At 44.5% G+C, this 12,852-nt stretch overlaps 1 protein-coding gene across 3 annotated transcripts in view; it reads left to right on the forward strand.

Annotated features, from left to right (window-relative positions):
* DISC1 (DISC1 scaffold protein) overlaps positions 1-12,852 on the forward strand; it is a 349,574-nt gene that overhangs the window by 126,465 nt on the left and 210,257 nt on the right. For all 3 annotated transcript variants that reach the window (XM_022553161.2, XM_022553158.2, XM_022553157.2), the window contains exon 7: positions 12,572-12,626. In XM_022553161.2, the coding sequence (XP_022408869.1) occupies positions 12,572-12,626 (55 nt within the window). The remainder of the gene's footprint in view (positions 1-12,571; positions 12,627-12,852) is intronic.

Raw genomic sequence — 12,852 nt, forward strand, 5'->3', positions numbered from 1 at the left:
TCTCCCTCCCACCCTCCCTATCCCACCCCTCTAGGTGGTCACAAAGCACCGAGCTGATCTCCCTGTGCTATGTGGCTGCTTCCCACTAGCTATCTATTTTACATTTGGTAGTGTATATATGTCCATGCCACCCTCTCACTTGGTCCCAGCTTACCCTTCCCCCTCCCTGTGTCCTCAAGTCCATTCTCTATGTCTGTGTCTTTATTCCTGTCCTACCCCTAGTTTCTTCAGAACCATTTTTTTTTTTAGATTCCATATATATTTGTTAGCATACAGTATTTGTTTTTCTCTCTCTGACTTACTTCACTCTGTATGACAGATTCTAAGTCTGTCCACCTCACTACAAATAACTCAGTTTCGTTCCTTTTTATGGCTGAGTAATATTCCATCGTATCTATGGGCCACATCTTCTTTATCCATTCATCCGATGATGGGCACTTAGGTTGTTTCCATCTCCGGGCTATTGTAAATAGAGCTGCAATGAACATTTTGGTACATGACTCTTTTTGAATTATGGTTTTCTCAGGGTATATGCCCAGTAGTGGGATTGCTGGGTCATATGGTAGTTCTATTTTTAGTTTTTTAAGGAACCTCCATACTGTTCTCCATAGTGACTATCAATTTACATTCCCACCAACAGTGCAGAGGGTTCCCTTTTCTCCACACCTGCTCCAGCATTTATTGTTTGTAGATTTTTTGATGATGGCCATTCTGACCGATGTGAGGTGATACCTAATTGGAGTTTTGATTTGCATTTCTCTAATGATTAATGATGTTGAGCATTCTTTCATGTGTTTGTTGGCAATCTGTATATCTCCTTTGGCGAAATGTCTATTTAGGTCTTCTGCCCATTTTGGATTGGGTTGTTTGTTTATTTGATATTGAGCTGCATGAGCTGCTTGTATATTTTGGAGATTAATCCTTTGTCTGTTGCTTCATTTGCAAATATTTTCTCCCATTCTGAGGGTTGTCTTTTCGTTCTGTTTATGGTTTCCTTTGCTGTGCAAAAGCTTTTAAGTTTCATTAGGTCCCATTTGTTTATATTTCCATTTCTCTAGGAGGTGGGTCAAAAGGATCTTGCTGTGACTTATGTCATAGAGTGTTCTGCCTATGTTTTCCTCTTAAGAGTTTTATAGTGTCTGGCCTTACCTTTAGGTCTTTAATCCATTTTGAGTTTATTTTTGTGTATGGTGTTAGGGAGTGTTCTAATTTCATTCTTTTACATGTAACCGTCCAGTTTTCCCAGCACTACTTATTGAAGAGCGGTTCTTTTCTCCATTGTATATTCTTGCCTCCTTTATCAAAGATAAGGTGACCATATGTGCATGGGTTTATCTCTGGGTGTTCTATCCTGTTCCATTGATCTGTGTTTCTGTTTTTGTGCCAGTACCATACTGTCTTGATTACTGTAGCTTTGTAGTATAGTCTGAAGTCAGAGAGCCTTATTCCTCCAGCTCTGTTTTTCTTTCTCAAGATTGCTTTGGCTATTCGGGGTCTTTTGTGTTTCCATACAAATTGTACAATTTTTTGTTCTAGTTCTGTGAAAAATGCCATTGGTAGTTTGATAGGGATTGCATTGAATCTGTAGATTGCTTTGGGTAGTACAGTCATTTTCACAATGTTGATTCTTCCAATCCAAGGGCATGGTATATCTCTCCATCTGTTTGTATCATCTTTAATTTCTTTCATCAGTATCTTATAGTTTTCTGCAAACAGGTATTTTCTCTCCTTAGGTAGGTTTATTCCTACGTATTTTATTCTTTTTGTTGCAGTCGTAAATGGGAGTGTTTCTGTAATTTCTCTTTCAGATTTTTCATCATTAGTGTATAGGAATGCAAGAGACTTCTGTGCATTAATTTTGTATCCTTTTGCAGTATATTTTGCGGAGGAGGCTGCCGAGTGTCCAAATTCACACGGCAGTAGTGTCCTGACATCTTTGACCACTTTTGGAAATGGGGCAGAGAGAGAAAAGGTTAACACGGATGGCTTGGGAGAGAGCGGGGCTTGGAGCCAAGTGCCCATGCAAGCAATGGAAAGGCGATGGAAAGGTGTGCAGCTGGGCAGAGCATGGGTCATGGGTCCAAGCAAAAGAGAACACTGCCATTCCAGGCCAGTGAGTTCTCTCTATGCCCCACGGATCACCTGGTGGCCCCTGAAAGGGATCGGAGCAAACGGGTCTCTAAACACGGGCAACCTCGGGAGACCACCAGGCAACTGGCTTGGGTCAGAGAGGTGGGTAGCAGTTCCAGAGACAGGAGAGCAGAAGAGGAACTGCCAGAGGAGAGGACCAGCCAGCGCCAGAGGAACAGGAAGTCTTGCTTATAAATGAAGGTGTGAACTAGGTGATGCTGGAGGTCCCTTCTGCATTTATCAATAGAACACTTTGCACTTTCAGATTTTGTGAAATAGGTTAAAATAAACTGCTTTTAAAAAAAAACAGTAATTCTGTTCCTCCTAGCCCCCAAGTAAGTTCCCCTGCAACCTTCCCTGGGCAGCCCATGACCATCCCCACTGCGGTGCTCAGGTTCTTTCTTTTCTAATGCTTATGACGAGCAGGCACTAGACATGGATGGAGCTGAAATCGCCCTGTGGCCACTGTTCAGAATTGGGAACTCACCATTGTGTCCTCCCATTTTCTTTGGAAAGTCATTGTCACAGGCAATGGGAAATATTAATCAAGGCACAACTTGGAAAAGATGGAAAGGGTTGGAAAAGAAGGAAGAGACTTGAAACTACCACCTATCTGGGTGGGTCCAGATGCCACGCACCCTGAGAAACAGGACCCTGACTTTTGTTTTTTGTTGGGTGTGTTTGAGGAATTCAAAGCAGGAGTCTCATCTTAGTTACAGATTTTAAAAAAACCTTTATTTTGTGCTGGAGTAAATTTATTAAGATTTAAAACAAACATAGACCAAAGGAGGGTGAAAAATGGCTATATATTTTTAAATATTGCATTTTAATATTTTACGAATTCCCTGTGCTTTATTTTCTTCAAGGAATTTACAACATTTATTATTATTTAGGTAGTTCATTTGGGAAGCTTGTAATATGTAGACTCATTCACTCCTCTTTTTTTTTTTTTTCCTTTGCGGTACGCGGGCCTCTCACTGTTGTGGCCTCTCCCGTTGTGGAGCACAGGCTCCGGACGCGCAGGCTCAGCGGCCATGGCTCACGGGCCCAGCCGCTCCGCGGCATGTGGGATCCTCCCGGACCGGGGCACGAACCCATAGTCCCCTGCATCGGCAGGCAGACTCTCAACCACTGCACCACCAGGGAAGCCCCACTCCTCTTTTATATCTTAGGTATCTGATAAATTATTTTCAACTGGAGCCTCATGGATTCTCAAAGATTGAAATGACTGTACCTGGTTCTCCTAGTGCTGTGACTCTGGGTTAGCTCTCGGCCTGTGTGAATGCGTGCGGCCTATTTTAAGAGCTTTTCTTCTGGTCAATTTCAGTTGTTATTTTTCATTATTGTCAACTTGAGAACTGTCCTGTGCTTAATTTCTGTGTAGTTTGGGTGTCTTCTGCCATCCTCTATTCCCTTTCACCAGACTTTCTTATTCCTGACATATCCCAAGAGTGTTTTCCTGTCTGCAGGTCATATGTTTTTAGTCCCTGCTTTAACTTTTCAGATGTTAAAGGAATACACCAAAGTAAACTGCTTTTCAGACCTTGAGCTGAAGGGTTTAAGCTCTTCCAGCAGAAGTAATTCAGTTTTGCTCAGAGAGACCCTTTCCCAGCGACTGTAGCGAATACCCCCAGGTTGGGAACGCCCGCTCATTGGTGGCTGGACTTCAGTCAGTCATTAGCACATCTTTTCCAAACTGCTGAAGGGCTGATTGATCTTCCCTGTGCTGCTGGGGAGGACCCAAAACCAAAACCTCTAGGTTTCCTTTAGCTCCGTGCAGGGGGCCCCTGTGCCTTATACGTGAGGGTCGTTTTTGTTACTGTGCTTATCCTGGCCGCCACTGTCGTAACTGCTTTGTACATCCTTTTGGGCAGATTTCCTCAGCTTCCTCTTTGAGCGGTACTGGTGTTGGTGTTTGATTCCTTATTCAGTTACTTGTTTAGTCAAGTGGATGCTTTTTCTTGCTGTCTATTCATTTTGTTCATCAGCAGTCTTTTTTTGCTTTGTGAGCAGATTTCGGAAGAGCCTGAGAGAAACGTAAGGTGTAAACTGTGTCTGCAGCTTTACGTGAATATGCTTGTCCTTAGCAGGTAATTAAAGACGACTCAGAAAATCACCATGGACACACAGCAGAAAGTAAAACCTTTTGGGTAAACTTCAGAATTAGGGAAAGTATACGTGTTTAGAAATGTAGAAGAAACAACATATATTTAAAAAAATTAGGATTAAATGGAAATGTAAGCATTTCTTTTAAAAACCCTGGGAAAGATGGGATATTAGTTATGAAGTAGGCAGAATTAGGGGGACAGTGGTTGAAATGGAAATCTGATGTTGCCTTTGGATCGCTTAACAGAATAAACCCAGAGGCAGGATCGTATTCCCCCCGGATCAAATTGTAGTGTTTGAAGGATTGAACTCAACAGGAGTTGTGTGGAGAAAAGCTCTAGAGGCCCAAGAATTGAAATCTTTTTGAATGTTAAAATACATTTGGGTTATGACAGTAGTTGAAAATCTGGTGCCATCTTGGTTACCAGTCTTCAGAAAATAAGAGGCCAGTGTTTTATTTTCTGATTGTGTGTAAAAAGTTATCTTTAAACAACTTGGGAGGAAGGAGTAGAAAGGAGAGTAGTTATGATCTAAACATAAGGCTGTTCTCTATTTTTGTCTCCTGTTATTTTTATTTATTGGACAGCTAAAAGCTATTTCAGACAAATGTCTGTAAGTCAAAATGGTTTTGGCCTATGCATTATAGTTTCAGTTTGGAATAAAATTGTTTGAGAGGAGGTGAGAAAGAGCTGGTTGAATTAACACTTGGAATATTTGGATAAGCCAAATACCAGATTCATCAGCTCAGAATAAAGCTGTGATTCTTGATGGAACTGGACTTAGATGCAAGCTGTGACTCTGTAAAGTCGGGCAGAATTTCTCAGTGGAGGTGGGAATTGACAAGAGATGGTCTGGGACCAGGGCGTGTGTGTGTGTGTGTGTGTGTGTGTGCGCGCGCGCGTGCATGCCTGTGTGCACTATTTCATTCCTCTCAGCTAATTTGGGAAATTATGCAAATTCAGTATTCGGGCTCTTTCCTCTGCTGTATCTTCACGTCACACCTTGACCCCAGGAAGTCTTTTTTAAAATATTGGAAATCCTTGCGTTTAATCTCTCTCTCCCAGCTATCCCTTCTAGGAGTGCTTATATGAGCTACATAGACGTATTTTATTAAAAAGGGTTTATGACCTAATCACATGTGACATCTCAGTGTCGGTTTGCTGAGTCAGTTGGAGAATTTGGACTTTACCACAGAGACTCAAAAGCAGCGGAGTGAAGTATCCTCGTTCAAGTTGAGACCCAGGATCCCTGAAATTCGGAGAAATGTTCTGTAAGGATATGAGTCACTAATGCGATCCAGATTCAGAGGAAGAATCAAAAGGCTAAAAGTGCAAGTATTTGTCTGGCCAGTTTTGCTCTGGTTCTTTCATTTTATCTCCCCAGCTTGGGCCAGAGAGGAAAACCTCCAATATATTAGTTAAAAATTCATGGGCTGATTTTTGTCAGATTACTCAGAAATATTTATTAGTGTAATATAGGTTTGGCTATTTGTAGAAATGATTTATTAAAAAGTGTTTCTATACTTCATTCCGCCCAAGGTCCCCAAAACATTAGCTAGCTGTTTGACGAGCATGAATCGGTCTGTCCTGTGTGTGGCTCCCGTCCCCCTTACTGAACTGCACAGAGATTCCGTGCTGTACCCAAGGTGACAAAGACGGTCCACAGGGGTGCCAGCCCTTGGTACAAATCTCTCTCCACTGCATGCAGCCTTTCCCAAGAGTAAATGTCTCGGACGGCCAGCTTGGTAGCATTTACAGCCACAGAGAATGGCTTGCTTCTGATGACTACATGTGTCCCATCGTGCCTTTATGAGATCATCTGAAGCTTGGAGAAGTTCTTGGCCTTTTTGTTGTCTGTGCCCCATCTATGCCCCACTGGTGACATGTGACGTTATCAGCTGTGAGGAGAGAAGGGTCGAAGGAAGGAAAAAGCCAAGCAGATAAAATCCTGCATTTCCTAGAGCCGTTTTTGCTGTCATTTTCTTAACCACTTGCCCCTGACAGAAGGTTAGAGGCCTGAGTAATAATTGGCAACGTTGTTAATGTCAAGGATTCCTGTATACGTGTATGTACTTTAATTTGAGACCCAAGTAGCGCGTATGCCAGGGCAGCTGTCATTTTGCCCTTTATGTTATTTCTAGTTTGCTTCGGTAACAATCTCTCATTCTTAAACTTATTTTTAGTAAACAAGGCACAGGGGATGGAACTGGGGACGAGGACAGGGGACAGGGAGAAGACTGGAAATGAAACTGACATTCCTCCTCCTGTAGCTTTTTGCTGAAATGGGACTTCAGCGCACGGCCAGGTGTACACCCACAGGAAGACGGACGGGCAGTGGCCAGCAGACAGCAGACTTTCTGCACAATTCTGTTCTGAGGGCTGAAACAGTCGTGTCTCGCTTAGTAAAAATGACAGTAAAAATGGCCTATATTTCTGCCTCTGTCACTGATGTTGTCTGGTACTTTACATGACCTGTGTGTTTTTTAGATTCTCCAGATGTCTACAAATAACATAACATTAGCAGAAGAATCTTGAGTGGTAGAACAGTAAAGGAATACTGGATGGTAGGACTGGGACGTTCTCAGAAGTCACCTGCTCCAGCTTCCTCGCTTTGCAGGTGAGGAGGTTCTGTAGAAAGCGAGCGGGGTGATAGTGGAATTCTCTGTGTGCCATTACTATTCTTTTGCATCAGAGGTTGGACAAGAGTAGCAATAGGGTTCGTCCTCCAAAGGCTTGTCTTTGGGGGTGCGTGTGTGGTTGGCATCCTGGCTGTGGGTTTAATGCTGATGGCCGAGGCTGGTGCTGAGGGCGGTGGTGGCTGGCTTCCCGGGGGTGGGAACAAGCATAACAAATTGGGGAAGAGCACACGGGCGGTTTCTCGAGGACGTGAACACAGAGGAGTCCTCCAGGCCCCCTGACATCGCGGCCCAGAGCAGTGGAACTCCTGACTTGTCTTCCCATCGTGAGGTCTGTCCCGCACCGTGACGGGACCCCTGGCCTGCATGTCCAAGAACTATCCACACCTTCCAGGTAGCCAGTGCTTGACCACTGCAGTGTGGTCCACCCTTGGGAGCAAGGCCTTGAGAAGAGGCCCTGGTGGGAAGCAGGCTCGCAGCTCTTTGGGAAGGCACTTCTGGTCTTGGCTGCCTGGAGCAGCTCTGGGTGGGTATGTACCTTTGACCCTGGGGATGCTTCACTCCAGGATTAAGGAGATCAGGCAGAGGCCTCTGCTGCCTGGATCTATGAGAGGTGTTGAAAGTATTACTGCGAGAGAGTACGGATTCAAGTTTCTTATGAGCCTTTGAGTTATGCTTCCCTAAGTGACAGCATCTGGAGAAACAGGGTGTAAAGAGTTAGTCACTCTTGGACTAGGACATGGGATTCTGTAACCAAATAGTTGCCCAATGCAGCTATAGGCTTTTGAGGAAGATTAGCAAGGTGCTCTAAGCACAGTCACTCTGAATTTTGTAGAGTGACCCTCTGGCCTCAGCAGTTTATCAGCAGTGAGGGCTCACTTAGCATTGGATGGAGGTGGGCTCCAGGCTGAGACCTCCGGGTGCCCTCTGCACAGCCATGGACCTTACTTCCAGCCTCTGGCTCTCCACGTGTCTCCCTTCCCTCGCCAGCCTGTATTAATTTGTTAGCGCTGCCATAACAAAGTACTGCAGATGGGTGGCTTAAACACAGACGTTTATTGTGGTTAGATGTCCAAGATCAAGGTGACGGTGGGCGAGGGCTTTCAGTGAAGGATCTGTCCCAAGTCTCTCCTTGGCTTGTAGATGACCATCTTCTCCCTGTGTCTTTTCACACTGTCTTTCCTCCACGTGTGCTTCTGAATCCAGATTCTCCGCCAGTCATATGGGCGCGGGACCCACCCTAGCAACTCGTCTTAACTAGTTACGTTTGCAGTGACCCTGTTTCCAAGTAAGGTGACATTCTGAGATATGGGGGGTTAGCTCTTTAACATAGGACTTTAACGCAATTCAACCCGTACACAGTCTATGAAAAGAAACCATCCAAAACAGATAAGTCAAAGTGGGCAGGACTTCTAGGAGATGGGATTTAGATGCACTTAAGTAGTCAGCCTGGGCTCCCTGAGGGGTTAGAGTAGAGTAAGGACTGAAAGGTAGGAGGGAGTTGGCCTGGTGTGTGTCTAGGTGGGGGGCGGTCGAGCGTCCAGGCAGAGGGGTCTGCGCCAGCCAAGGTGGATTCGAGGCACGTCAGGAGGCCTCTGTGGCCGGGCAGAGCGAGCAAAGGAGGTTGTCGTAGGAGACGAGGTCAGAGAGGTGATGGGAGATGGGCCGTGTTGGTCCTCGTTGGATGTGGCTTTACCTGGGTGCATTAGAGAAGGGATTTGCACTGAGGTGCTTGAGAAGTCTCGCTCTGGTTACAGGCTTAAGAATAAACTGTAGAGGGGTGAGGGCAAAAGCAGGGGACCAGTTCAGAGGCCACTGCGGCATTTCAGAGGAGGGTGTCCATGGCTTGGGCCAGCATGGCAGCAGCAGAGGTGCTCCTCTGGTTGGACCTTTCTTCCTCAGAACTGTGTCTCACCCTGAGTCACTGAACCCAAATTGTCTGGCTGATATGCTTCCCTATAAATGTCTCGTTCTGGCCCTCGGCCAAGTCTTGGCTTGTACTATTTCGATTAGTTACTATGACTGACTTCAATTCCACTTGCCTTCTAATGATTGCTGGAAAGCAATCTGCCCCTCCCCATATCGAATGTTTTATTATTGATATTTTTGACATCCATGGGAGTGTTTTTCTTGTGATATTGCAGGAGGATTTATGGGAGCCCCTTTGCACACCTAACCTGAAGCTAAGGCATTTGAGAGCTTCTGTACTAACCCAATGGCCCCATAATCATTTTTTAAAAACTCAAAGACATTCTCACATACAGCTTTCCTATAGCCACCTGTGTAGTCTTTAGCGCCTACACTATAAGACAAGAATATTTACACTCTATGGTTGGAGGGGCTCTCAGTCTCCCACTTGGGTGGGTTGAAAATGAAACCATCTATTAGTCTGAAGCAAACAGAAGAGCCATCTTGTCTCATGTCATCCGGTGGCTGCCACACAGTGTATACTTTTCTTTGGACCCTGGAGCACCAGTGTGTAGAATCTTAATAACACATGTGATTAACCGTACTATTGAAAATGGAAAATCCCACATGTATTAGCTTGCTAGGGCTGCCATGACGAAGTACCACAGACTGTGGAGCTTAAACACAGTTCTGGAGGCTGGAAGTCCAAGATCAAAGCGTGGGCAGCATTGGCTCCTTCCGAGGCCGTGAGGGAAGGATCGGCTCCAGGCGTCTCTCTTTGGCTCGTAAATGACCGTCTTCTCCACGTGGCTCTATGTGTGAGGCTGGGAAAGCCTATTTATAAGATGCTATTATTCTTATTATTTTAAATTAGTTGATTTTTTTATTGAAGTATAGCTGATTTACAGTGTTGTGTTAGTTTCAGGTATACAGCAAAGCGATTCAGTTATACATATATATCAATACATTCTGTTTCAAACTCTTTTCCCATATAGGTTATTACAAGATACTGAGTAGAGTTCCCTGTGCCATACAGTAGGTTCTTGCAGTTTATCTATTTTATATATAGTCGTGTTTATGTGTTAATCCCAAATTGCTAATTTATCCCTCTCCCCCAACTTTCCCCTTTGGTAACCATAAGTTTGTTTTCTAAGTCTGTGAGTCTGTTGTTGGTTTGTAAATAAGTTCATTTGTATCTTTTTTTTTTTTTTTTTTAGATCCCACATTAAAAAAAAGATACTATTAAATATAGGATCAATTTTGTGGAAAACCGCTTATTGAGAAGGTGCTAGTTGAACGAACTCCCATGAGCCTGACAAAGGCTGTGCGTCTCTGCCCAAGTCTGGAGGCCTGACAGCACCAGCACAGAGTGGTACTGTCGCTAGAAGCAATAGGGGCCCATCTCGGGTATCCTTTGCCCGTCTCTCCCCAGCAGTTCCAGCGTCTTGGTCAGCTCCCCGCTCTAGACGTTAGCCTGCCCTTCAGACCTACCTCCCTTCAAAAGACCCAATCTCCATGCAGCCAGTGTCTAGAATTCTCCGGGCGGGATCCCACTGTTCCCATCGATCACATTTTGTCATACTGCGACTCCTGGATTCAGAAAAATCTGCTGCCACATGCCCTGCGGTTTGTCATCTGGGCTGACCTCAGCTTCCCTGGGACACCCTCCTCTGCTGAATGTAGGTCTAAAGCGGGGATGACTTTGCTTAGAATGTACCTGCACCAGTTTCAGGGCATTTGCAAATGAAATGAGCTTGCCTGTGCTCAGAAATCACAGATTGGTGGAGGTGATGACATTCAAAACCAGTTCTTAGAGTTGGAGAAATCGGCAGCAATCAGTAAATTGGCAACCTAGCTCCGACACTTTGCAACCCCTGCATAGGAGCTTTTCCTGACACCCCCCAAGACCCCAGAAAACCTGACCTTCCCCTTTTGCAGCTCACAGGGTAACTAAGTGACCACTTCCCTTCTGGTACCTGTAACTTTTTTTTTTGAAGGGGGGCTCCCATCTAGCAGCATTGAGGAGTTGAGGGCAAGAGCCTTGTCTTCATGCTCCAAGTTTCTAACTTACAAGGTGCCGTATAGATAAGGGGAGAGTTAATGTGTTTCTGAAGGAATGGATGAGTGCAGAGCCCTAGATCAGATGCCCTCACTGCTTTTCCTTTCCTTGTTGACTTCTGTCCTCTGTGCAGCCCTTAGACCTCACAAATTTTGCTCAAGGTGCCTGCCTGGTTTGTCGCACTCAGTGTTTCTTCCTCTGAATCCCTTCTCACATTGTTGCTTGGAACAACATTGCCATTAATTTTGTCTTAATTATTGACACATGAGCCAGTCTGTGTGTGTGCCTGGGAAAGCCTTTTTATAAGATACTATCATTATTATTTTTTAAATTAATTTACTTTTAAAATTGAAGTATAGTTGATTTACAGTGTGTTCGTTTCAGGTGTACAGCATTTCGCTGATCAAAATGCCATTACTTTTCCAGAACAAACCCCCGTTTCTTTCCTATTGCTCTCCCGCTCAGAAATGGTATGGCTTCCCATTGGCTGTGGGCTAAAGCTCAGAACTCCTTAGCCTGGCATGCAATACTGACGATGGATAGTCCTTTGTATTCCTTTAAAAATTATCTGAGTTGTAAATATCCCAAACACTTTGAAAAATATGACAGATACTCATTTACCTACCATGGAGATTAAACAAATACTAGCATTTTCCCCACTTATTTTCCTAAATAAATAAATAAACAAACATCACAGATGCAGGTAGACCTCCTGTTCCTGTCCCTGCCCCCATCCCTCCCCTTTTTACCTTTATCTCTCGCAATTCACCCTTGTGAACCTCTGGCCAGTTGGATTCCTCTTCCTGAAATTTCCCTCTCCCTCCTTTACCTTTGAGGCCCCAGTTCACTTTCCACCTCTTCCAGGGAGCTTTCCCGTCGATCCCCTAGTTTTCTAAATCGCTACACAAGTTATTGTCCTGTTGCTCACTTGGGGACTATATACCGCCTGTGACAGTTCTAATGTAGCAGTTTGATTCTAGTATTGGGTCTCTGTTCCCCTTATCGTAACTTTTCCGTCTAGCTCATGTTATAGATGATCGCGTATACTTCTTCTCCTTTAGAGAACAGCGCTGGGAATAAAGTCTGAGTGTTAGTTTCATTCATTCATTTGTTCATTCGTTCACTCCGCGGATGTTGACTGAGCGCCCATCTGTAAGCTCCAGGAATTATTTTAAGCACTGAGGATACAGGAGCGGACACAAGGGGATGTGGGTAGTTGCTGCAATTGTGGAGCTCTTATTCAAAGGGGGGAAGAGAGAAATTCCATGAGTAAATAAATATGTTAAGATGCATAGTGCTAAGGAGAAAAAAGAAGCAGGGGAAAACATATTGGTTGAATTGCACAGTAAACCCAAATAGATAATCCTGGATTACCTGCCTGTGAAACAGTACCCTGCGTAGACCATCCTTCTTGGAAGGTAGTTGTAGGAATGGAATTTAATCCTTTGCTGCTAGGAGCACGTCTGGGTTGTTCATTCTGTCAGTAGAAGTGCGCTATAGAAACGATAACAGATTTTAATACCAGCCTAAGTAGAGAATAATTAGGGCGGGAAAAATCTGCTTCTTAGTAACCTATTATTTACAGTCAAATGGAACCAATTTGGCATTGTCTTTGCTACGGTACTTCTTCAGCCATTAGGCTGATGCAAGGTTCACTGTTTCTCAGTGTTCCTACATGGGGTGGGACTGAACTGTTACCAAGAAGACCAATGTCCTCTTTCTAATTCTTCTAGCCTCCAGGAAAGGATAAAATCCCTCAACTTGTCACTTAAGGAGATCACTGCTAAGGTAAGTACCTTTCCATGCCCACTTTCTAAAGAAGTCTCTGAAGTTTCCTTTTGACTTAATTTCATGTCACAGAACACCTGCGCTCTGGACAAAATAACAGACTTGGCAAAGCCATTCTGCAGGCCCAAGCAATGAGCCAGCCAAGAGAGCCAGGGCCGAGGGCTGCTCCCATGGTGGAGGGCCTGACTGTGGTCCCTAGGGACTGACGGCTTTGGCCTTTGCTTCA

Source organism: Delphinapterus leucas, chromosome 16 (genome assembly GCF_059928025.1).
Source record: "Delphinapterus leucas isolate spDelLeu-1000000601 "Yukka" chromosome 16, BTC_Dleu_Yukka2, whole genome shotgun sequence".
NCBI lineage: Eukaryota > Metazoa > Chordata > Mammalia > Artiodactyla > Monodontidae > Delphinapterus > Delphinapterus leucas.